Source organism: Caretta caretta, chromosome 6 (assembly GCF_965140235.1).
Source record: "Caretta caretta isolate rCarCar2 chromosome 6, rCarCar1.hap1, whole genome shotgun sequence".
Taxonomy (NCBI): domain Eukaryota; kingdom Metazoa; phylum Chordata; order Testudines; family Cheloniidae; genus Caretta; species Caretta caretta.
Genome location: NC_134211.1, coordinates 28,662,706 through 28,689,557, shown reverse-complemented (window position 1 = coordinate 28,689,557; position 26,852 = coordinate 28,662,706). Strand labels below are relative to the sequence as shown.

The window sequence follows — 26,852 nt, the reverse complement described above, 5'->3', positions numbered from 1 at the left end:
AAGAATGAAGAACTTCGAGGAGAGATTGAAAAACCATGTGAAAGCAAGGAATAGAAAAGGAAGAGACAAAGAAGGGGGGGAACCATGTACTCTAGAAAAATGTGTGATGGGGAACAGGAAGAGACAGGAAGTGAATACAGCCAGTCATATCAGTAGATCAAAAAGAAAGTCATGCAGAAGACATTTACTGCTTAACAGAAAACCATTCTAAAATGTTAAGATAAATGCCAATGAAAGAAAGGATGTGGGTTGGACAGAACAGATTGATGTGAGGAGAAAGGCATACTGAAGTTTGCCTAATGCAGCGAAGTGTGCAGGGTTAGTCCTGTGAACATTACTGGAAGTTCATGATATTTGAACTTTGATATTTATTTCCAGGACAGCAAACACTACCATTTAATTATCTGAGAATTAATTTGCAATCAGTAACTTCTTACTTGGTAACTGCTTGACAAAAAGCTGCCAGCTCTTGATTCTGCCCTTCAATATCTTGGAGAAGTGCGTTTTCTGTTGTCAGGCTAGTGGTCCCATTGTCTTGCTATAGTTAAAGGATAAAACAAAACTTTAAACTGGTTGAAAACATACTCCCATAAACCTTCAGATCACTAGTAAAACCTCAAAACAACGTAGTGTTTGCCACCAATATTTCAGCTACATGAAATGTGAATTTACAGATATTAGCATACATATGTAATAAGAAAATGAATATTTCAGTTATGATTGAACTGGTTTTGTATCAGTTTAAATCATCAGAATTGATTCTTTGCAACATTACCAAACTGGAAAGTGAACACTCATGGAAGCATGGAATCTGGCTTAGATAGCGGTCATATATCTTGAATATAAACAGCTAACTCTGTGGCAGTAAGTTCCCAAGTAAATGTAGCAGATATTGGGTGCGCACACACAGATTGTCAGTCTTGTACTGTGTGTCCCATTTTATTGGGAAAGGGAATGTCAAGACAGGACATTAGGTCTATGTATAAATATGATTATGTTGAAGTTACACATTTTATTGGGATTATTTTAGCTTTAGAGCCTTCTGTCACTGTAGCATTTTTGAACCAGTTATTTTAATCATGCATTAGCTTCCAATTTAAAGCACAGTTTTGTCACATAACCATGCCATAGCAGAAAAATATTCTACTTAGTGCAAAAAACCACTATGAAGAGACACGCACAACTGGTATTTGCTCTTCATTCAATTGTGCATGTTACTTTCCACAGATAAACAGACTGGCCCTGTTTAGCCACCTTTGATCTGTTGGGTTACTGTTATCAGTGTATTTAAGCATTGCCTGTAAGCATTTATGTTTCCATGGATGCAATATGCTGTTTATTATATAGTAAGGAATTTTTGTTCACATTATTGAGTCTGTGTAAAGCCAACTTTTGATATTTCAAAACTCAAACATCCAGAAGTTTTGGTTTTCTGAAGGAAGCACTGGTAATTTGAATTTGTTGTTTCACTTACAATTACTGATCCTACTTCTTTTGTGTTGCATATCAATGCATTCAAAAGTTTTTCCCCCAGGTTAGTGCATTTTCCGAATCCAACGTGGAGGGTAACAAGACTACTACACTATTTTTTAGGATCCTTTCTGGTTTGAATTACAGTGAGAAGCAGGGGGGGCAACTAGTTATGTTAAAGGGCATTGTAGGTGCCATTAAACCAGATCTCAGAAGGAAAAAAGTTCAAATGACTCATCTGAAATCAGACCATAAAGAATGATGGTTGACTGCAATCATCAGCAATTCAGACTTCAAAACTTTCTTCCTTATTTGTTGGCAGTCTGGGGGGCGTAAGGGCAAAGGTATTGGTCTCAAATTTTCATTTATTTTTTTATATACATATATATATATATATGTATGTATATATATGTATAAAAAATTCCCATGCCATGATGTTTTCGGCCACTCCCCAACCAAGCAATAAGATCTGCACGAGTAGGAGGATTATTTGTGTCAGAGATCCCTTGAAGGGAGTCCCAATTCTCCAAATTCAAAGGACTAAACCCAAAGATTAGTTGGAAGTTTCACCTAACAAGGTACTGTAGTCTTGTGTACCTTAGACCACGGTTTCTCAACCCATTGGGCAGAACCCCAAATTGTGTCACCAGAAAGTTTCAAAGGGTTGCGTGACAGCTCCTGTGGCTCCTGTTCCACAGGGCTGGCTGGGCTTGCCTCCTTGATCCAGGCACTGCAACTAGGGACTTAAATATTGTTTAAAGAGTTAACCAGTTAAATGATTAAAAGATTGTTTAACCGGTTAACTTAGGCCGCTCCAGTGCGGCGGAGGTCTCTCTGGCCGGCATGGGGCCACCAGGGCTGGGGCTGCTCCAGACGGCGTGCACAGTGTTACCAATTAAGGTCGGTTAACAGTAAGCCTAATGCTTACTGGTTAACCTTTTACATCCCTAACTGCAACCTCTGGGGTCCCAGCACCACTCCGGTTTGGCCCAGCCACCATGACAGGTGTCTGGGTAGGCCAAATTTAAGTGAGCGGCACTCCAGCTCCAAGAGCCTGGTCACAACTTCACTCTCACAAATTTGGTCCAGTCGGGGGGCAGGGACAAACCTGAATGGCGCTGCAATCCTGGAGGTTGCAATGCCCAGAGCAGACAGCCCCACAACACAGGAGCTGCCACTGTGGGGTGAGTGCTGAGCAGGATCCAACCAAAACTACCCCAGAGCCTCCACGCCCACACTATTTACTTGGTTGTGACAGGCCATAAACATTTACAGTGAGAACTAATGCCTTAGACAATGCCTCTCTTCCTATAGTAAAGGCAGGTGAAATCACATGAAGTGCCCAAGCTAGCAGCCCCCATTTATATTTGTGGGCACAGTGCACACAATGGAAGGCCACTCAGTTCATGAACTCTCACACTCAGGATCAGACAGAGCACATTTGCTTTTTCCCAGAACATTCTGCAAGTCTATCTTTTTCAAGGCTTTTTAGGAAGAATGCATGCCTTTTGAAAGAGGCTTGTGTAATGCATTGGACTGGTGGGCAGGGAAGGGTTACTCAGAGTCACACTGGAGCAGCTGTTTGTCTTTTTAACTTGTGTTAAAGTTAAAGAACTCTGTCTTTTTAAAATGTGTTTCAAGCTTTGGAAAGGTAAATCTAGGGTAGTTTTTTTAAAGTATTTCTTTAAACTTCAGACATGGTATACTGTTGCTAAACACAGAAGTTACTTTGAAAAGTTTTACCTTTTGGGATGTTTTGATTAGACACATTTTACCTTTAATACTTTTTTGCAAGATATTTAAACTCATTTCATTTTAGCTGAAAATTGCTACACCGCAAAATATGGAGCCATTGCTTAGAGTGCATCGTTCTCTTGTACACTAGTTAAAACAAATAAAAAAAGAACTAGAAGCAGTAACTTGACCTTTTTGCTGCTAGATCTTTGGTTTGACAAACTTACCAATTGGTGGTTGTTTAAAGACAGTACATAGGAATGTGCTTGACAGTCACAATTCAATACAAAGTGGATGTGTGTCTACAGTTCTCACACACATCACGAGTGTTAACTTCAGATTACCAAAATTTAAATAAAAGGAGTACTTGTGGCACCTTAGAGACTAACCAATTTATTTGAGCATGAGCTTTCGTGAGCTACAGCTCACTTCATCAGATGCATACCGTGGAAACTGCAGCTTCCACGGTATGCATCTGATGAAGTGAGCTGTAGCTCACGAGAGCTCATGCTCAAATAAATTGGTTAGTCTCTAAGGTGCCACAAGTACTCCTTTTCTTTTTGCGAATACAGACTAACACGGCTGTTCCTCTGAAACCTGTCAAAATTTAAATGGCCCTCAGAGATGGCTCCCACATGTCAGGAATGAGGCAGTTTAGGAACGCTTGTATTTTGCTATTGGAGCTAAACTGGTGCTGGAAGTAATGATTAATGCTTCTCAGTGAAATTTACAAACATTAATCCAGTCACCTTTTCGGAAAAGAGAAAAAGTGTGCACATGCCAGTCTTTAACTATTTTACTATATATCTTGTGTGCTAGCCTCCAGTTACTTATATCGATTATGCCCTTTCTAAGCCGTTTTTAAACCAGTAGGACTGGGGTGAGGCAGATCTGTACAAAAAGCAAGTCAGGATATACATGCATTCACATAACTAACTTAAAATAAATCTTTACACTGCCTTGATCCTGCTGCAGGTCTATGATGGGACAGTTTAAGGGCTGCTCTAACTTACACTGACTGCCAACAACTCTAAAGGGCTGAAATGCAGCCAAGAGTGGCAAGGGGGTATCCCGGCACCATCCTCTTTCCTTCAACCACACCCTATTTTTCCTGTTTGCGTGGAAGGCCCTTGGTAAAGTCATCTCTACACAACCAGTGGATCCCCTGGCATTGGGTAAACATGTCTGGGTTAATTATATCAGTCTGGGGTTCAGTTTATGCTGGCAGAGGAAGAGGTCCTCATTGTACATAGTACTGCTCAGTTGAAAACATAAGTTAGGTAATTCACATTGCATACTCAAGTTTTAAAATGTTATGAAAAGCCTTGTAATACATGTAGAAACAATAGTTGCCAGTACTTCAGCAAGTCAACTTCATATTTATTCATATTCAAATATTGCATCTTGAGTTAAGTAACTCGTTTCCAATTGACCTATTCTTCAATTGGTAACAGCTGCTCATTAAATCCTGACCAAGGGAGCATATGAATTCATAATGCACTAAAATGAACTTAGCATACATACAGACTAGAAACATGCTGATCCAAATTTGCCTGGTCTAGACCAAAAAGTTTACACAGTTCTCAAAATTGCGTGTCATAGGGTTGTCTACATGGTGCAACAACGTGTACCAGAGGGGTGTAATTTCTAACCGTGTTGTGCACTAACTGATCCGTCTGAAGTGGCACTATGTTAATATGCCCTAAGGAACTTTTAGTTCATGATAACAAATAACTAGCTTACGTAGACACTGCTAAGCACACTAGTTTGTTGTGCACTCACACCCCTCTAACTCATGTTGCTGTGTCACGTAAACAAGCCTATAGCAGTTTATTTTGTAACCTGAGTTTGGAAATTTTTATTACAAATGGTTTAGTTTGCCTTGTACCTTAAAAAGGGACCACAAACAAATCACTTCTGCCAAACTTGTTTTAACCAGCTATAGTTACTAGTGACAAAGTTAATTTAGCTGAAACGCTACAGACTAAACTGTACAAAAATAGGCAGTTTATTTTTGGCATTTAATAGCATTATTGTCCGTTTCACTGTTTGGGACTTTACTAATCCCAGTTCCTATGTAAAACTTAAGGAAATTGGATAAAGACTGTAAACCCACAAAAACTGGAATGTGGACTTGGTTACATGTGCCACGCTTGCAACTACTTTTAAGTTTTTTAAATGGGACTAGACTTCAAGGTAACGTCTAAGTAACTCAAATTTGTCAGCAATCCAGTACAGCTTCTTAAGAAGTTAGGTGATCAAGTCAGCAACACACAATACCAAATCACGCACAAGGAAACAGGAAGTTAGCATACTAAAGAGGAAGGCAAACCCATGATAAAGGTTCAATTCATATCACGTAAACTGCAAATTAGGAAAAACACTTGAATTTAACTCAAGGATATCACAGCATAGCTTTAGAAGTAAAAGTGTTTCATCATACAATGTACCAAGAGCAGGAACTGTTCTATGAAAAATACTACCCAGTAAGATAAACAGAATCCAAGAGTCTTCAAAAAAAAAAAAGTAATCTTACATTTAGACAACACCTTTCAATTCAAGCTGTACTGTAAAGTCGACACAGGGATCACTTCCAATCATGAAATACAGGTACGCCTGTGATACAACATTGCCACTTGGGTAACATTATACAACTGTTTAAGACCAACTAAACAATATCTTACCCCACTGGAACTGCAGGAGGATGTTTAGGGAGGCAGAATGTAGTCACTCAAGTTGAAGTTTGACTAGGGTTAATAATCCGTTCCTATGAAAAAGTTTCATGGGATCGCTGATAACCACCAGTAATCAAGACATTCATTTTATGGACCATCCAAAAGATGGCAGCTCCTCCAACACAACATTACTGAACCAATACTCAATCAAGGTATTAGGAATGACTGAAGGAAAACTCAATAAAATGAGTCACTCTTTTTTTCCTCGGAGGTTTTACATCAAAATATTGATCCAGTTTACAAGTACAATTGATTTATCACAGGCCATAATAGTGTGGCTGAAGGCCATGATGAACCTGATGTTTTGGGGAAAGACATCTGATATGTTGTCATTGTTAAAGGGTTGGCTACAGAAGTTAAAAACAAGGAAACTATGTTTGCCTCTCTAAACACAGACTACAGGAAGAATGAGTTCACAGATCTCAAAGCTTAGAATTACACAAGACAAAGTTATATTGACGTTCTACTCCTCACACATCAGCTTTTCAAACTTCTAGTCTCTTACAAAATACAGGGAACTATGGTGCAAAAAAAGCCTTCCAAAATATGACAACCAGCTCAGAACAGCAGGAAACGCTCACTGAGATGCCGGGAACATTACTAATAGAAAATTAAGGATGACGAGCCTTTTTCCCCTCCCCCCCACTGAATGCATCCGATGAAGTGAGCTGTAGCTCACGAAAGCTTATGCTCAAATAAATTTGTTAGTCTCTAAGGTGCCACAAGTACTCCTTTTCTTTTTGCAAATACAAACACGGCTGCTACTCTGAAACCCAACATTTTATACTATTGCTTTGTCAATATTTCTTCTTTCTAGAAAGAGCACGGTTAGAAGATTTTAGGGAGCAAATTTAGAAATCTATTTACTTTACAACAAGTATTTTAGAGATCCAGCAGAAGATCCATACCTTTGTTCTGTCTGGATGTTGTGTAGATAGCGTATGATGTTATTCAAATAGCTGAAATACCAAAGCAAAATTCTCAAAGCAGTCAAATCCTCTAAATCCCTTTTCTGTGGTCACAATTTCCACAAATATGACTTTGCAGACTGTAAGGGGGAATTGTAGCAGAAAAAAGTTTCCTGCTGAAGTCTTTAGAGATTTTATTGCCTCTTTTGACAAGTATAAGGAATTCTATAGTGAAAGACTATTTTCTGGAGAGATGGCAGCTCAGGAAAGCTAATCTGGCCACTTAAAAAGGTGTAATTTCCAAACCGAATCAGCCCCTTGGTCCATCTAGTCCTGTACCCTGTTTGACAGTGGCCAACACGGATTGTTTCAATGGAAAGCACAACCCCACAGTAGGCAGATGGGAGATAATCTGCCTACCAAAGGTAATAATCCCTCATAAAATAGTTAAGGCTTGCAGCATGATGTTTTCATCTCACTTCCAATATTTTTATTTAAAGAACAACTTTGGTCATTCTTGTCCCTATTAACATTTAATTCCTTCTATATCTTGGTAAGATCTTGGTCTCAGCATCCTGTAATAATGAGTTCCACAGTCTAGTTATGCAACGTGGGGAAAAAACATCAGTTTTGAATTTGCCACCTGTCTGTTTATGTTATGATGGGGCAAGGACAACAAAAGCTATCAATCTATGTTCCCTACACCATTCATTATTTTGTATATCTGCATCATGTCCTTTCTCAAGGTAAGCAACCTTAGCCTTTTCAATCTCTTTGATTACGAAGGTGCATGACTTATATATATTCTCATTGCTCTTCTCTGGACCCTTTCTAATTCTGTAATATCCTCCCAGATGGCAACACCACTGGTTTTTATAATGCCACTGTATGACCAGTTTTTGATTTAGTGCACTTTCACAGAGACACTTGAAAGTCCAAATCACCAAGCTAATGTGTTTTTCCTGGAGATAAACTAAATAAAGCATATACACTTGGCAAACGTGTGTTGCCAGTTGCTGGAAGAATAGTATATCTTCATGAATTATTATGAATCAATGTAACAGTATTTTAAATTGCCTCACCTCAGCATTCATGACACTTTGTGCCAAGAGTCATTGATTAAAGTTCTAGCAACACTGGAAAATAGTAAATGGCTTGTGAACTGATTTCTTAAGTAATTTTTAACAGCTCCCATAGAGGATTTAGAACTTGTCACAAGGCTACATATTCCTAGCAGTTTAAAACAAGAAATCCTATATACCTTTAAAGATGTCTGCTAGTTACATGGCTTGTTATCCAAGGAATGTAGTTTCAGCAAAGGTAACATTTCTGTAGTAACTAGGGTTGTTAATTCATCGCAGTTAATTCATGCAATTAACACAAAAATTAATTGCAGTTTTAATCACACTGTTAAACAATAGAATACCAATTGAAATTAACTATTTTGGATGTTTTTCTACATTTTCAAAAATATTGATTTATATTACAACACAGAATACGAAGTGTACAGTGCTCACTTTTTAGTACAAATATTTGTACTGTAAAAATAGTATCTCAATTCACCTCATACAAGTAACATAGTGCAATCTCTATCGTGAAAGCGCCACTTACAAATGTAGATAACTGCACTCAAAAAACAGAACAATGTAAAACTTTAGAGCCTACAAGTCCACTCAGTCCTACTTCTTGTGCAGCCAATCATTGAGAAACAAGTTTGTTTACATTTACAGGAGAGAATGCTGCCTGCTTCTTATTTACAACGTTACCTGAAAGTGAGAACAGACTTTTGCAGCCAGCACTGCAAGGTATTTAAATGCCAGATATGCTAAACATTCGTATACCCCTTCATGCTTCGGCCACCATTCCAGAGGACATGCTTCCATGCTGACGATGCTTGTTAAATAATGCATTATATTTGTGACTGAACTCCCTGGGGAAGAACTGTATGTCTCCTGCTCTGTGTTTTACATGCGTTCTCCATACATTTCATGTTATATCAGTCTCGGATAATATTTTTTGTTTTAAGAACACTTTCACTGCAGATTTGACTAAACAAAGAAGGTACCAATGTGAGATTTCTAAAGATAGCTACAGCACTCGACCCAAGATTTAAGAATCTGAAGTGCCTTCCAAAATCTGAGAGGGACGGGGCGTGCAGCATGCTTTCAGAAGTCTTGAAAAAGCAACACACTGATGGAAAAACTACAGAATCCAAACCACCAAAAAAGAAAATCAACCTTCTGCTGGTGACAATTGACTCAAATGATAAAAATGAACATGTGTTGGTCTGCACTGATTTGGATGGTTATTGAGCACAACCCATCATCAGCATGTCCTCAGGAATGGTAGTTGAAGCATGAAGGGACATATGAATCTTTAGCACATCTGGCACGTAAATATCTTGCAATGCCAGCTACAACAGTGCCATGCGAACCTCTGTTCTCACTTTCTTGTAAATAAGAAGTGGGCAGCATTATCTCCTGCAAATGAAAACAAACTTGTTTCTCAATGATTGGCTGCACAAGAAGTAGGACTGAGTGGACTTGTAGGCTCAAGTTTTACATTGTTTTATTTTTGAATGCAGTTATTTTTTGTACATAACTACATTTGTAAGTTCAACTTTTTTGATAAAGAGACTGCACTAGAGTACTTGTATTAACTGAATTGAAAATTTATTTTTACAGTGCAATTATAATAAAAATATAAAGTGAGCACTGTACACTTTGTATTCTGTGTTATAATTGAATCAATATATTTGAAAATGTAGAAAACCATCCCAAAATATTTATATAAATGGTATTCTATTGTTTAACATCACACAATTTTTCAATTGCGTGATTAATTTTGTTAATTGCTTGACAGCCTTAGTGTCAATTGATTAAAACTATCCACTAAATCCTCCAACCAAAAGGAAAAAAAAGGAGGAGAGGAAGATTAGACTTGACACACTGATATAGCAAAGTAAAAACTTTCTGGGGGAAAAAACTTGTGCCTACTGTATACATCATAAAAACACCCAATATTTTCCCTTGGCAGGTAGATCAACTTTAAGAGGAAGGTTAAAGTTATTTGTTTGTAATCATTCACTTGATTGTGCAATATGGATTGCATCCCTGATTTTGAAAGTATGGAATGTACATTTTCACTGACAACTGCCAGGGCAGGCAGCCTATTGCCCGCTTATGATATTGTCAGAAGTTTTGACCACCTGTAGCTCTAATTTCAAAGGGAGTTGTGGATGCTCAGCAACTCTGAAAGTCACACCAATGGCATACATCAGTAGTTAAGTTGCTCTGGAGCATTTAAATCTTCAACATGTCTAGGAGAGAGCAAAGGATGGAATCCCTGCTCTCCTCTGCACTCTGCTTCAGGGGTTCATTGCACCATGACCCCCTTTGACAACAAAAATTACTACATGACCCCAAATGGGGTGGGGGGAGCAAAGCCTAAGCCTGAGCCCTGCCGCCCAGGGCTGAAGCCCTTGGATTTCAGCCCCAGGTGATGGGGCTCAGGCTTGGGCCCCGAGCCCCAGCAAGTTAACACCAGCACTGGCAACCCCATTAAAACAGGGTCATGACCCAACCCACAGTTGGAGAATTGCTGCTCTTCTCTAATCCCAGTGGAAGGACAGAGAACAGCAGCCCGGCCATTATTATGACCCCATGAACTGAGGTGGCATTGACTGTACATTCATCCTTCAAACCAATTTAAGAAAAGGTTTAATGTAGTTACAGATCTACAACCTCTCCCTGGGTATCACACCAACTCCTGAGCATTGCCTCAGAACATTGTTCAATGGCATGCAAGAGAGGTCTACTTATACAACAGAACTACAGTAATCCCATGCGAATGTGCAATGAGTGGAGGTGCAAGGTTTTGTCCATAATGATCATATGTTCCAACTCCGCTGCTCCTGAGGGTAGGTCTACACAACCGCTTAAGTTGATCTAACTTATGTCGCTCAGGGGTGTGAGCCTAGAGCATCAGCATAGTCTTCACCAGATGTACTACAGCAGTGAAGCTGCATGGATGAAGCACCTCTAGTGTAGACCTGCCCTCTGGAGTGATTTAGAAGAGACTAGAATCCACTGGTAACAAGTTCAATTTTGAGAATGTGTGTCAACTAGAATTTAAAAACAACAACGAAACTGCTGCTCCACATTACAGCTATCAGATATTTTCATTCTGAACATGAATGTGGGCAACTTTATATGCTTATCTGCATATAATTTTTGCAGAGGTGTCTGAGCTCCAGGAGCAAGGGCAACAGTTTGGGTATGCTTATTGTTGAATTATAGAGTTAACAGAAGTTGAAGTTTAATTTAACATGAATCACCTAGTGCATAAACTTCATAAAATATATGTAACAAAAAAATCCAGGCACTACAGCAGAAGTTACCATACAAATAAACTGTTTCTTTAAACACCCAGAATCACTCTTCCTTTCACTGAAGGGTCACAGAATAGCAAATGAATTCCACAACTTCAGTGAACCACGAAAACGTCTTAGGAGGCAACTATTTAAAATTGATTAGATTGAGTTAGGATCACTCTAAAAGATCAGTACTGACTACTCCAAAATTCATCAAATTTAAAACACAACATTCCAATGACTGCTGGCTTATTTGAAGATTTATCCCTGCCAATAGTTTTTAAAAGACTCCATTTATAGTTTATATTAAGGACAACATAGGTGCACATTTTAGTCTAAGTATCTTGCAAGATATTGTAAGAAGTATTAGAAAGTTTAACAATGCAATCTGAAATACTGCAGATTTATTATACCTGTGGTGTTTGGTCCTGTAACTTTGCAAGCTGAGTTGTTCGAATGTTTAAAGACTGGCTTCTTGTAACTGTTGCTCCAGCAGTGGATTTCCCATTCACTTTTCTTTCAAGGTGACAAGTTACTAGCAATTTTTCTTCTAGTAGCACAGCATCCCATGGATCTTCTGCAACTGTACACGAAGTTACCTTTGCATTATCCTCTGCATTACACAAGATCTCCACATTATCCACTTTTGGTTTACTTAGAGGATCTAAGTCCAGCCAATCAAATTTACTAATATCACTGGAGTTTTCTGAGGTTGGTAGTTTAGGTACAATAGACTTAAAACCAGTCATCTCTAAGTCAGTGCTGGATTTCCCATTTTTCAAGAATTCTGAGGTGCTGGCTATTTTGTCAAATACTTTTGCCATTTCTGGTGTGAGTGACGGAGGACACATGGGCAGGCTTCCTCGTGGATGGAAAGGTGTAGTAGTTGTCAACGGGTACGAAATGTATGGAGACCGCCCGGGAAGACTAAGATAAACAGGTTCTGTAGATTGATACGTGGACATTCTTAGGTGGAAGCCATTCTGAAATGCACCAGCTTGTTTGTTGTAAGAAGCTGATGGGTAAATAGGAGGTAAAGTGCAAGTCACAGGCCCAGGTAGCCCAGGTGTCCACTGTCCTCTTTGACCAGTAGGCCGAATATAAAATGGTGAAGAAAATGATGGGCTCAGAACAGGAGTTGCTGGTAATGCACGTACTTTACTAGATTCAAAACTTTCATCTAGCAGCAGTTTCTCTAATTCAGCATGGGTCATTTTATCTATATCAACAGCGCTTAATTTATCTTCCACCCTTTTTTTGGCAACAGCCTCTGGAAACACCATGAGATCATGGTCCTGTTTATTATGAGTTTGTGCTTTTTGTCTGGTGCTGCTTAAAGACTCAGAAGTTTGCTTATTACCAGTTACCACTCTTTCCTTTTGCATCTTAGCTAGTGCCTCAGCTTCCATCTGCAATGCCTCTTCTTTGTCCACATCTTTTGTCCTTGAAGTTCCCAAGGAAGGAGATGAACGCTGTTTAAGTCCATTGCTACTGGATATCTGAGCCATAACGTGAAAGCAGATGTCCATTTAAGAGATCAATCCCTTCTTCCTAACAATCTTTGACCCTTGACTTTGTCAATAGATTCAGTAGACCTGAACAGGGGGAAAAAAAAATTAGAAAGACATGTACAGGCATAATTGGTACACTAAGTACATAAAGAACTGTTTAAGCTGTAAAATGTAAATTTAAAGCTTTACATTTCAATCCATTTCAGAACACCATATTTTCTAAATTTTTAACTAGTTACAAACCTTTCCTACTATTCTGACTGGATTTATGTAGTTAAACTAGGTACAAATTTTATAAACACACACACACACACACACACACAGTTCAGAGCTTAATTTTGTTGGACTCTTTGCAATAATTTATTATGTTATCAGCAAAATCATGCAGAGAGCAGTTATGTTTTGACTGGAGGTGAATGCTGGTCCAGTAGTTAAGGCTGTAGCCTAGAACTCAGGAGACCTGGTTTCAAGTCAGGAAATCTGAGAGACTTTGGACAAGTCACATATCCTCTTTGTGCCTCAGTCTGTCATCTGTAAGATGGGGAAAAGTTCCCTGCCTCACAAATGTACTGAGGGACCCTGAGTACCAAAGCAGGTAGTGTTTCTGATGCACTCGAAGAGAACACACCCCATTTTACCACCAGTAAGTTTAACAAAGCAATGAGGACAATAGGGCCCTACCAAATTCACAGCCATGAAAAACATGTCTCCCTATAAAATCTGGTCTCCCACCTCATGAAATCTGGTCTTGTGTGCTTTTACCCTATAGTACACAGATTTCATGGGAGGAGACCAGTGTTTCTCAAATTGAGGGTCCTGACCCAAAAGGGAGTTGTGGGTGGCAGGGGGGGTCACAAGGTTATTTATGGGGGGGGGGTGTCCCAGTATTGCCACCCTTACTTCTGCACTGCCTTCAGAGCTGGGTGGCTGGAGAGCGGTGGTTATTGGCTGGGCGCCCAGCTTTGAAGGCAGTGTCCTGCCAGCAGCAGCGCAGAAGTGAGGGTGGCAATACCATACAATGCCACCCTTACTTCTGTGCTGCTGTCTTCAGAGCTGGGCAGCTGGAGAGTGGCAGCTAACAAAGGGCTGAGCTCTGAAGGCAGCAGCGCAGAAGTAAGGGTGGCAATACCATACCATGGCATCCTTACTTCTGTGCTGCTGCTGGCGGCTCTGCCTTCAGAGCTGGGCTCCCGGCCAGCAGTCGCTGCCCTCCAGCTGCTCAGCTCTGAAGGCAGCACCAGCAGCAGTGGAGAAGTAAGGGTGGCAGTACCACAACCCCCCTTGCAACCCCCACTCTTTTTTGAGTCAGGAACCTTATAATATTGTGAAATTTCAGTTTTAAATATCTGAAATCATGAAATTACAATTTTTAAAATCCCATGATTGTGAAATTGACCAAATTGGACCATGAATTCGGTAGGGTCCTATTAATTATCACAGTGTACCATACTTAAGATGTATCACTATTAGCAATGCTAAACTCATGATGAAGGATTTCACGGCCTCTGGAGGCATTTCATCATACTTTGTCATCATAATTAAGTTAAGCATTTAGAAAACGCTTTGTCACATACAAGCAACATATCTAGTTACAAGTTACATTCATACTTAATTCCCATAAGAGCACTATAAAATAAGTGGGTATTAGTCCTCATTACACAAATGAAGGCAGAGAAGCTAAATGACTGCTCAAGGCCAGAGAGCAAATCAGTGGCATGGCTGGTGTTTGATTCGCAATCCCATGATCAAACTGTTAGACCGCTCTTCCCAACGCAAGGAGGGAATCTCCTTCCTTTGAGGTTTTTAAGGTCAGGTTTGACAAAGCCCTGGCTGGGATGATTTAGCGGGGGATTGGTCCTGCTTTGAGCAGGGGGCTGGACTAGATTACCTCCTGCAGTCTCTTCCAACCCAGATATTCTAGAATGATTCTATGAACGCTAACCAATAAAATGGAACACATTTTAAAAAGCATCATTATTGTACAATAGACTGCCACAAGGAATCTGGTCTTGCATCTGACTTTTCAGTGTTTACCATACTATACCTATTTCCACTTTCCTCTATAGTTGTTAAACACGGGCAACTTGCTGCTGGCTCTAAGAGCTAGAAAACTTTCACCAACAGCAGCTGATAAGAGCTAGAAAACTTTCACCAACAGCAGCTGAGCTATTATGCATATTAAATTGCAAGATAAAAATCACAAATAATGAGTTTCTACGAAGAGGTTATACAAACACCAGTGAAGCTATGCTTATTAAAGCACAGTGTTACTGGGCTGGACATGCTCTCTACATGGAGAGCATTATGCACCTAAATAAACTGTACAGCAATCTGCAAAGGGAAACAAAAATTGGACTTGTACATATTTTTGGTTCTTTATGATGTACAAAGTTTACAGGAATTTCTCTTTTGCTCTTTTAAAAAATTCTGTTTTTAAAATCAAAAGTTGGTTTTCCACACAGGATGAATCCAGGTGACAACTACTGAAATAAAATCACTAGCCAGAAAAGTGAAAGCTGAGCCTTCCTGAGGTAACTGAGGAAAGGACAGGGAGAGAGATTTTTAATGCAGCTGTTAAAAGCCTAAAGCAGAGTTGTGATTACATCTGTTTATCCTCAATGATAATATGCTGGAGAAAGGAAATCAAAGGTTCTACACCTTCATTCTTCAGTTGAGGGTTGAGAATATGTATCATCTGTGGCTCCCAAGCCAACCCTTCAGCAAGACCAGAACTGACATTAGGTAAAATAAGGCTTCTTCTTGTTAAACTTTTCAGGCCTTCTTTATTCATTATAAAGCAGCAAAAAGGTAAAATGTCAACTTCTTTAAATACCTTTGCAGGTCACCTCAAAAGGCACAAAGAGAAATCAACATGTCCTAAAAGAGCACCTGTTGTGACAGATGTTGACACAGGGAAAGCTACAGTAGCAAACAAATTAGTTTTGGTGAGGAACACCCAGTGCCAAAAGCGGATTATAAATAATTGCTGTAGAGCCTGCAACGTATGGGGCATTGTACATACAAGGCAGTCACTGCCTTGAAGAATTTACAGTTTATTTAGTTTTGAATTGAGACCAACAATAAGAGTACCTCAGAAGCAAGGAAGCATTGCAAACAGCTAGCAAACACTGCAACATTTCCATTATCGATCTATGAGAAGTCTGAAAATCAAGAAATGGTTTCATAGATCTACGAACAAACAGCTCTTCATAAATGATTAATCTTCTTACAGTCATAATTACTTCTGTGGAGGAAGAGAGTGGTACAGAGCAGAAATCCATATGGAAAAAAGGAGAGTGGCTTTCCTAACCTCCAACTAAGAACCCACTATTATGTTCTAGAGGGAAAATAGTCCTGGAAACTAATTCATTCCCCATTCCCAAAACCAAAAATTATATGAAGGATTCCCTCTTATGCCTATAACTAATCTTAGTTTCATGTCCCTGTTAAACTTACAAAAGCAAATTCATATCCTTTTATTTGATAAATTAAGTCAGACTCACAACACATATGCAAACCATATTTGAAAGTTTAATCCAAGCAACAAGGCATCCCAAAGCACAAAACATTGCGTCAAACTATTTTAAGTAAATGTTTCATGTTTGTGCTGGGGCAAAGACTACTCAACTTCTGTGGTTAGACTTCAAACTACTAAGGGTAGGGGGAGGAAATAATAAAGCAGGGTTAGGAAGCAACGGCCTTTGTTTTTCTTTGGAACAAACTTTATAAAAAGCTCTGCACAATAAAGCCTTTAGGAAGAAATTTGCACTAAATATTTTGATTGCTAAACCAGTTGATCCACTCCACCAGCTTACCATACTCTCTAAAGATGCATGCTACAAAAAAGTGGATCAGTTCCCCATTGCTCTGAACCTTACGTAGCTGTGTATTCCAGTGCAAAGTGAGTGTAAAATGGACACAAAATGCTTCCATTCAGAAACAGTAGTGTTTCACACTCACTGTGCACAGATACGAAAGATGCAGGGCAATGGATAAATCAGACTCAGCATGTTAAAACTGCAATGGAATTGAGAGCCCAGATTTAACATTTGTATTTAGACTAATCTGTAGCTATAAGGCTTGGAAGCAGCTATGTTCTATTTCCTTCTTGATTTCAACCTAAATTTCTCACTGAACTGATTTTCCCTCAACACCTACCACCATACTAGTGCAGGAATATGTTCCTACGTGCTCCTTCCATTACATGCATACACAAAGAATTTATTTAAGGCGTAATTCAAGGAGCACAACATCCATATACAAACTTTCTTGTAGGACTGTCTATCACAGTTAACGCCTGCAAAACTGAAAACAAAATTAATGTGTCAATGTTTATAAAGAGGGTTAATCACATGCCTCTGGGCAGGAATGGCATCATTGGCTGCAGAGGGACCGGACAGTGTCCGGTCAGGTGCAGTAACCCAACCCACCTCCAGAGAGCGGTAAGAGAGGAGGAAAGGAGAGAAGAAGAAGTGGCTCCCATCCCAGCTCCAGTGGAGAGGTAGGGATCCTGATCCCACCATGCCCCCCAGCTCCAGGGACCAACAGCCCTCCCACACCATGTCTCATTGCTCCTGGCCGGCCTCCTACCCCCAGCAACCAACGCCTGCTCCATGCCTTACTGCCCCTGGGCAGTCCCTCATTCTGGGGACTGACACCCACCCCCTCGCCATGTGCCATTGCCCCCGGCTGGCTCCTCACTCCAGGGACCAACACCGCTGCACCGTGCCCCAGTGCCCCCGGCTGGGCCCTCATTCCAGGGGATACCCATAAAGCAGTGGTCCCCAACGCGGTGCCCACAGGTGCCATGGCGGCCACCACGGAATTTATGTGCGCCCGCCTACTTATAAAGGGAGCGCTTCTGCCAGACAACCTACCACCAAAATGCCGCCAAGAAGCATTGCCGCCGAAATACCTCTGCTTCTCGGCAGCGACGCTTCTTGATGACGCCGCTTCTCAGTGACATTTTGGTGGCTGGTTGTCCGGTGCCTGCCACACTCTTCTGGGACATGAATATGCTCTTGCAACAGAAAGGTTGGGGCCCACTGCCATAGAGAACAGGGGCCTGGCAACCTCAGCCTCTCCTCCCCTGCTGCATGCCAAGACCCTCAGGAAAAAAATCCACCCTCCCTTGCAAACTAGGGCTTACTCAGCTGAAGGGAGCCCACCTAGCTCAGTAAAAGGAGGCAATCCTGGTACCAGAAACCACCCTTTCCATAAGCAGCTGCAAGACACCTGCTGAACAAGTCATTGCTTGCTTCCCCCCACTCCACCCTCCCCAAGCACAGAATGCAGATTTGTAAGATGAAACTCTGCAGACAAGAGAGTCCAGAAACACAACTGGAGCAGCATTCACCCTTTTCCTGCACAACTCTTGCCCTCCCATCTCCAGAATATTGACTTGCTGAGATAAAAAAAATCTTAACCCTTCAATAAGGCAAGATTCCTCTAAAGGAGGAACACTCAAGGATTGAGGGGACTTGTAAGCTCTAAAATTTTAGAGTGCAATAATGTAAAAAAAAAAAAAAACAATTCTATATTTGTAAGTTCAACTTTCATGATAAAGAGATTGCACTACAGTAATTGTATGAGGTGAACTGAAATAGTATTTCTTTTATCTTTTTACAATGCAAATATTCGTAATATAAACTGAGCACTGTACACTTGATATTCTGTGTTGTAACTGAAATCAGTATATTTGAAAACGTAGAAAACATCTCAAAATATTTAAATAAATGATATTCTATTATTTAACAGTGCAATCAATCACAATTAATCTTTTTCATCACTTGACAGCCCTACGGCCTTACTAATATTTTCTTTTAAATTTACTTTCCCCTTCATACTGTTTATTTTTAAATTTCACTCAGCTTGAATAGACAGGTCAACATGCCATCAGGTTCTGCTGTGGTGTTTGGGTTGACAACAGTCTACGGAAATGCTGAAAAATCGAACACTAAATTGAAAATCTGAAAGAGTTCCCTATTTATATTCGGTTTTATAAAGCCTTTTTTCTCCTCCCCCAAAGTCTCGTCTTTGGCTTAAAACTAGTTTATGCTAATGGAGGGGTGGGCAAACTTTTTGGCCCAAGGGCCACACCAGGGTTGCAAAACTACATGGAGGGCCGAGCAGGGAAGGCTGTGCCTCCCTAAACAGCCTGGCCCCTGCCCCCTATCTGCCCCCTGCCACTTCCTGCCCCCTGACTGCCCCCCTCAGAATCCCTGACCCATTCAACCCTCCCTGCTCCTTGTCCCCTGACCACCCCCTCCTGGGACCCCCACTCCTAACTGCCCCCCCGGGACCCCACACCCTATCCAGCCCCTCCTTCTCCTTGTCCCCTGACCCCTATCCACACCCAACAGGCCCCCTGGGACTCCCACGCCTATCCAACCACCCCCTGCTCCCTGTCCCTTAACTGCCCCCCGGGACTCCCCGCTCCCTTACCATGCCAAGCCAGCCCTGCTGCCGCGCTGCCCAGCAAGAGCAGCAGTCCAGAGCGCTGGCAGCACACTGAGGCTGCAGGGGAGGAGCCGGGGGCTCAGAGGCCGGGCAGGACAGTCCTGCAGGCCGGATGTGGCCCGTGGGCCGCAGTTTGCCCACCTCTCTGCTAATGGATACTTACATGTTTATGGAATTCTCCAGTTGTGAAGAGGAGTGTTGCACACACTTCTTTGTAAATTTATCCCATCACCAGTTTGCATAAACATGCGTATGGTTTTTCAAACCAGAGAGATGTTTTGCATCTTTCCCAGCACATTTTAAAAAAATATGGTCCCAAATGAGAGTTATGGCACACAGCTTCTCAGAAGGTCACCAGTTTTCCTACCCGCTCAAGAACATTTCAGATAAGTCATAAGGGGCACAGGAACAATTTTAGAAAAAAAAAATCAGTGAAGCGTATAGGAATTTGTAGTGCATTAAACTGGTTTCATTCTATTCTACACACCTCTGCAATCAAAGCATTCTCTGTGAAAGCACATAGAGTACTGTACTCCACTGATGGTTAATGAGAGGTAGATTCATAGATATTAAGGTCAGAAAGCAGCATGCCTGATGTGCCAACTGCTTGGAAATGGTGCACACTTATTTATTCACAATTTCTCTTGTTAACAGAACATTGCAATACAGTTTTCTGAAATGGTTTCTCTCAAAATATTTACTGGTCACCTACTGAATGACTGAACCTACTTGCCACAGACCACTAATCCTGTAGTTACTTCTCACACCAGTTTCTGAGCAGGCAGAGTGCTGTGCATGGTTCCTACTTGGATGCTCAATCTTTTATACCAGAAGCTGGCTAGTTAAATAGATGTGCAGAGATGATGGATGTGAAGCTCTATCCCATATCTCCTTTCTCCACAATTACTAGAAGGGAGAAAAAGTTCAGTCTCTCCCTTCCTCAACACCAGAGAGTCTTAGGTGTTATGAGAATGGATAAGTGTCCACTATTTTATCTGTCTCTCGCCCGCGGTACTTTTTGATCATCCCCTCAATAACTCCAGGCACTACCGCTACTGCTAGACAAAGTTCTGAGTAATGGTGTGAAATTGGTACGATTTCCAACAGTTGCACTGCTGCCCAGAGGCTCCTGAATAGCAGCAGGAAAACTGCTTTGAGTTCAAGTATTATTCTGCTGTGCTTGGGAAAGCAAATGAGATTCAGCATATTCACTAGCACTATTCAGAACCCTTTGGTGAGCAGCAACGGTCAAGAATTACATGATTTTCACTTTGGTGCTGCTTGGAAAAATTAAGAGCAGCAGAAGCAATGCAGTTTTCTGATGAATCAGAAAGATAATATTGCATCCGTTTACACAGGCTATTTTCAAACTGTGAAGGGATTAAAATAAGTAAAGCTTAAGTTTTGAAGAAATTGAGGACCAGGCACTTATACCTTTCCTAGAAAAAGCTTGCCATTCTCCAGGGGCAAGTGGATATTTCTAGGCCCTGGTTTGATATCAACACCCAATATCTTGGCTCTCACAAGTATGGTGCAGTGCTACACATCTGTGGCAAAACACCCATGATTAACAACATATAAAAGAGCCCATCCTTAAAAAAAACTGTCTCAATGACTTTACAAGTTCAGAAGATCTTCTATCGCAGATCACTTTCATACTATGAAATAGTAAACAGTTGCATACTTTTGCTGACAGAAAACCTAATTACATCTGATAGCCAAGAAAGGACAGGATAGTTAGAAGTATATTAATGGAAGTCAGAGTTCTTTTCTAGTTTTATTTTTGCTAGGCAGACATTCTGTCATTGCGCACACACTCAGTTTGATCATAGTATTTAAGGCTTGTCCTCAGGGTATTCAGAAAGCCAAACCAAAGGTCTTAACCTGTTCTCCAATTCTGTGTCATTGGCTACAACTGGACTGCAGTTTTCAAATAGTTGGAAAAAAAAAATCAAAAAATCAAATGCACTTGACAGGTCTGCAGTAGATTCATGAAAGGTGTTTGTGACAACCGGAATTCATTGGAAGCGCTAGGCCTAGCTAACAGCTAGGTGTAACTGTGGTTTTAGTCAAGTCTTCCAAACACTGGAAGTAACCCCAAAAGACTCAATTGTTGCTCGGATCTCAATTTCTACGACATATTGCAGCCAATACCACTAGAATGTAGTTCTAAACTAGGTACTTCACCTATTTGCCTTCAAGAGCACAATTCTCAATCCAAATACTTAAATGGCATTTGTCAAATAATTAAATGAAAAAAAAACCAAGTGATTGCAATATTTTTTCCAAATAAAATCTGACATTTTCCCTTTTCCACTTCGCTGATTTTCCGCTGCATCTGAAGTTGAACTAAGACACCTGTGTACTTTGTCTATGTATTAGCATCAATTATGTCAACACAGCTCTGGTTTTTATCTGTTGTACATATTATCTCCAACACCTTTGAAGGATACAACCAATGGACAATGATGCAGTTCTATTTACTAACAGCTCTAACAACCAAGTTTGATTAAAGTTACACGGCAAATACCTTGCCTGGGTTTCTTTGCTTCCTTGCTCCACTTCCGGGAGAAGTTGTATCAGTCATCCCACTGCCCAGTTCTAACACTTTATGATCACCCCCATTTCCAAGCTTCCAAAAGAGAGAACAAACCATTCCCACCCCACCCAAAAAAAGAGACAGGGAAAAAGAGGCAGCAGGGTCATCTGAGGGCAACTCCAGTGTTAAAATGCATAATGCTGATCCCATCAGCGTTAATTCCCACAGGAAAACACCATGGAGTGGGAACAGATAACAGCATGAGTGGCTGAGCCTGTACCTCAAACCCTAATCCTGTCCCCACCCACAAAAATCTAATCCAGGTGTAGCACCCAGATAGGGACTTCTGTGGGGTCATAGACAGGATGCCATAAAATGGACCCTCTATCTCAAGACCGTGGGTTTTCTGCTCCTCTCCACTCAGAGGAGTACACTGAGCCGCCCATCACTATCAAAGAGAAAGGAGCACAGAAGGACGTAATTGTTTGTTTTGTTTCTGCTACAGATTCCAAAAACAGCATATGAAAGCAGAATTTCACACTGAACATCCAAAAAATAAATTGCTCTTTTCTTCTCTAATTCACAGTACTGAATTAATCTGTCTTTAGCAATGAGCGCGAATAAACTTATTTACAGCAACTGTACTACTATTTGATTAGATTTACTAAGCCACACATCTGCCAACTATTATGGAACCTTTGTTTTCATGGCTCTGAACTAAGAGCATTTCCCCCAAGCAATACTTTGAGATACTTTAACAAAGCACGTGCATCAGACGTTGACATTTATCTGTTTACTCAATACTGGTTTCCAAGTAGATCATTTTATAAAACTATTAGAAAAGTAATATTTTAAAAGCTGTATCAATATTAAGGATGTGAGGAAACTGCAAGATAAGTCTAACATTTCATCTGCTACAGATAAGGCTACCTGGCAGGAACAGGATATTCCCTAAGTTACTATTTTTCTGTTTTGTTGCCTATGCAAAATATAATATATTGTAACAGTGTACAACATTTTAACAGCAATGTCACTATTGAAAAGATTAGGAATGAATTTATAATTTTAGGTTTTAGGAAAGTTTTAGGAAAATCCAAATAAGGAATCATTAATTCCAGAGTACTTTCATTTTTCCACAATTTTAAACTTCTAACAAATTGAAAACTCCTCAAATCCCAGGTAATTTCTTACCTGGAATCACAAGGATGTCTTTTCTATAGAGAAATCCTATTACCCCAAGCAGAGGTAATCTCACCATTTGCTCACACTACATTTAACCTTCTTGATCTACCTAAGTAGAGTTGGACAACAATTTCCTGTCCCAAAATAGGAGGTACTGATCACAATTTCATTTAACCCGTTATTTATGATCATCCATTTCAGTGAGGTACACAACAGTACACTCAAACACATTTTTTTGGGTCAGTCTTTTTCTAATAGAAACTTTAGAATTATCAGCAATCTAACCACCTACTGAGGTTCTAAAAATTCCAGCACTAAATAGTGATGGTAACTTATAGGTCCATTTCCAACCTTCTTTTTAAAGTAATGCCTTGATGTACAATACCCTAATTTTATCTTCAAGAAACTTGGGCTAGGTCTTCACTAGCAACGTTAAAGCGGTGCCGTGGCAGCGCTTTAACGTGGCTGTGTAGTTGCAGCAGCAGCGCTGGGAGAGAGCTCTCCCAGTGCTGTAAAAAACCCCACCCCATGGGGGGAGTAGCTCCCAGCACTGGTGCACTGTCTACACTGCCACTTTACAAAACTGAAAGTTGCAGTACTCGGGGGTGGGGGTGGGGGGGTGTTTCCTCACACACACACACCCCCGATGGACAAAGTTGCAGGGCTGTAAAGTGGCAGTGTAGGCAAGGCCTTAGGCTGTGTGGTTTTTTTTAAAGTAGTCCCTATGGTTTTGTTTTTAAATGTCACTGAATTAAACTACTGTGTATTTGCTGAACACCTAATGATGGCTTAGGTTAAATTTAAAGAAAGTACTGACTTTTCCTGTTTAAGGAAAAACTATCATTGACCCCTATAAGAAATAGGGGTCAATGATCTGCATTATAAGCACTACACATTAAAATAGTTAAGTTATTGTGGGTAAGCTTTCCCACAAAAATATCATATGCACTTTGAAAAGCCAACATTTGAGTCCAAATCATTTTCAGAATGTGCAGATATCATTACAAATACATTAGCAAATATTTCCTCCTTCACTTACTTTCCAAACCTAGAGTCCAGACTTCTGCACTCTCCTGCAATAATTGATACCACAACTACCCTTTTTGGTGTATAAAAAAAGTACAAAGAGTGCTGTATTAAGAGGCTGATGTCACTGACTGCTGCAGGATAAATAACGAACTCTATCTAGCCTTGCCAAGTGGCTAAAAATCCATTTACTCATTTTTTTAGTTTTGTACAGCAATTTGTTAATTAGATCGGCACATCCATGCAGCCACTGATTTATTCTTTAACAAGTTTTTTTTAAAACTTTGCTGTACTTTCCCCAATATAAATGGAATACTACAGTAAATTCTGCACCAACCATAGATACTAAAAAGCAGTCACTCATAAAACACAAAGAAACTTTCTCTTCCACTTCAGTAGGTTAAATTTAAAACGTAATATTGCATTTTACAGTGTGGAGTTTAGAATTCTAAAGAAAAAATGAACCCCATACACTGGATTGTTTACTACATCAAGAATTGTTAACTCTTTATAAGTTGCAATTAAACTGCGTCTAAAGTTTATAGGTGCACACCCCCAAAAAACAGCTAATTCCATTTCGATGTACTTTTCTGACTGGAGTTCAGTTATATCATTGACTACAGAAGTTAAAATGAATTTCAAATCCCAGTTTACTACATTCAGTCAACATTTAAAGGACCACACAGAGACATTACCAGAATGAGGAACTGACAAAGGGTAGATCAAAAACTCATCAACTCCACCAAGCTATTTATTGATAGTAGCTACCTAGAGCCCTGCAAATCTGCAGCAGTCTGCTTTATATTCTGGGGATATCCACATCTGCGGATGCTGCTATCTGTGGGCCATGTTTGTAGATCGGACGCAGATACAAAATTCGCATCCACACGGGGCTCTACAGATCAAGATACTGTTTTAGTTTTAACTAGCAATCCAGAGTAAGGAATACCACCAATTTCAAATCCAGCCAATTTAAAGAGTAAGTTAAATGAAATTTCAAGTTTTATATATGCTCCCAAGGACCTGTGCATTTTTTGTGGTTTTACAACCACATTTTCCTATTTTTAAGTAGCTTGTTTCTTGATTACTGTTGAAAGTCCCAGACAAAAGGGAAAAATGACTAAGACTCTCCTCCTACATTTATTGTTGTTGATTTGTGCAGGTGAAGCCTTATGCCCCGCAGAGCCCAGTCAACAACGGTACTCCTTGAGGACACAGACCACCACAGGCAATCCACTAGCAGGATCAAGATTTAGATGAAATCAAAAATCACTACATAAAGCATTTTAAGTTAAAGTAAGCCAACTGGAGCAAAAATTGTTGTCTAATCTCTTTACTATGATTTTCTCTAGGTATTACTACAAGTAACAGCATATAAACCATTTTCAGACTGAAGTACATTTTTAAGGTGATTATGCTCCTTTAAAAGCATGACCATTAGATTGTTGGTCAACCGAAAAATGACTGCTTCACCCCTTTAAAAGCAAGCATTCATTTTTCTGCTCCGGGTCTAACCTTCTTCCACCAGGCAGCTTCCTTGCTCCATCACTGCTTTATTCATGCTCATCTTTCCTCACTGCACCTTATTTCAGTTTCTCCTGCCTTCAATTGCCCCTCTATCCACTCCCCCCCACCCCCCATTTTTCTGGAGAGGACCTGATAACATAACTAAGTTTAACCTATTTTCTCCCACAAGGCCACCACAAAAACCTTTGTTTCAGGTCTAATCTGCATCAGATAGAGTGATGAATATTACAGGGAAAAGCAAACAGACTCTGCCAGAATGAGGGACTGAACTCCATTCTGTACTAACAAGCATTACCAGTGTACCACAAACTACTTCCCTTTTTGTAACTTCATTTTCCCTCCCTTACAGTTTATCCTTCCCTTCTCTTTAGGATTTCACTCATGACTGCTGCACACACCACATTCTCAACAGGAGCTGGAAAGGACTCCTCTGCAAACATCAGAATTTCCAGTTATTTTACATCCATCCGTTTCTTCAAAATAGGAGAATCTCCTCAACCCAAGTACATTAATTATTTTTACACTTTAATTCTTTAGTCAGCAAAACACCATCACTTTTATTTCATTATATTTTGGGAACACATTTAACACAGTAGTTATAAACATCACAAAGACTAATTTTCCTTTCTTCCACCTTCCATATCTTCTTTCCCTCTTCCAGGTATTTTCTTACTAGTGTCCTCTTTACCCATCTTTCCTCCCTAAGGACCGGGCAATATTCAAAAAGTTATTCATACTTCCAAAAGCACATGTATGTTTTGTATTTTCTTATTATGGCTTCAGTAAAGATAAGACTTAGATGAAAGTACATAGACTACTATGTATTACAAGGGGGAAAGTGATTATGTCTAAAAAGTAATTTAAAGAGAGACAACTTAGTGGTTTAATAATCAACACTGAAATGCTCAGCTTAGCAGGATCAACAGTGTCAAACACCAACATGTGATCAGTTAAGCACCTCAGCCAAATACAGTCTAACTTTTGTGGGTATTGTAGAGGACAATTGAGATCCCCTATAGCCTGCACTGGCATTTGGGGGGGGGGGGGTGTTGTACTTTACATAACATACAATTTGATTCAGTATGCAGCGCCAAAGTTTTTCTTGCCTTCATGGTTGTTCACTATGCGATATACCAGTTGACACCTACCCCTCCAGACCACCCAAGGTAGCAACCCCGACATCATACATACGCACACTCTGAAATGCAACCAGATCCTTGGGAGTGAATGGTGCTATATAAATGCAAAAGGTTATTCAAGAGACTTGCAATTAAGATCTTGCCGTTAGAAGACATGTTGTTCTACCGCTTGAAATAATGCGATTAACAGGGAGAAGTTACTAGGCATTTTTACGTTGCCGTTTATAGACAGCCACCCCCGGCAAACTTG

At 40.2% G+C, this 26,852-nt stretch overlaps 1 protein-coding gene across 1 annotated transcript in view; it reads right to left on the bottom strand.

The window, feature by feature from the left end:
• Window positions 1–26,852, bottom strand: part of PIK3C2A (phosphatidylinositol-4-phosphate 3-kinase catalytic subunit type 2 alpha) — a 90,721-nt gene that overhangs the window by 63,286 nt on the left and 583 nt on the right. Inside the window, exons 2-3 of the mRNA XM_075129368.1 lie at window positions 11,633–12,814; window positions 438–538 (exon numbers count right to left, since the gene is read on the bottom strand). Coding sequence (XP_074985469.1) covers window positions 438–538; window positions 11,633–12,748 — 1,217 coding nt within the window. The 5' untranslated portion in view covers window positions 12,749–12,814. The remainder of the gene's footprint in view (window positions 1–437; window positions 539–11,632; window positions 12,815–26,852) is intronic.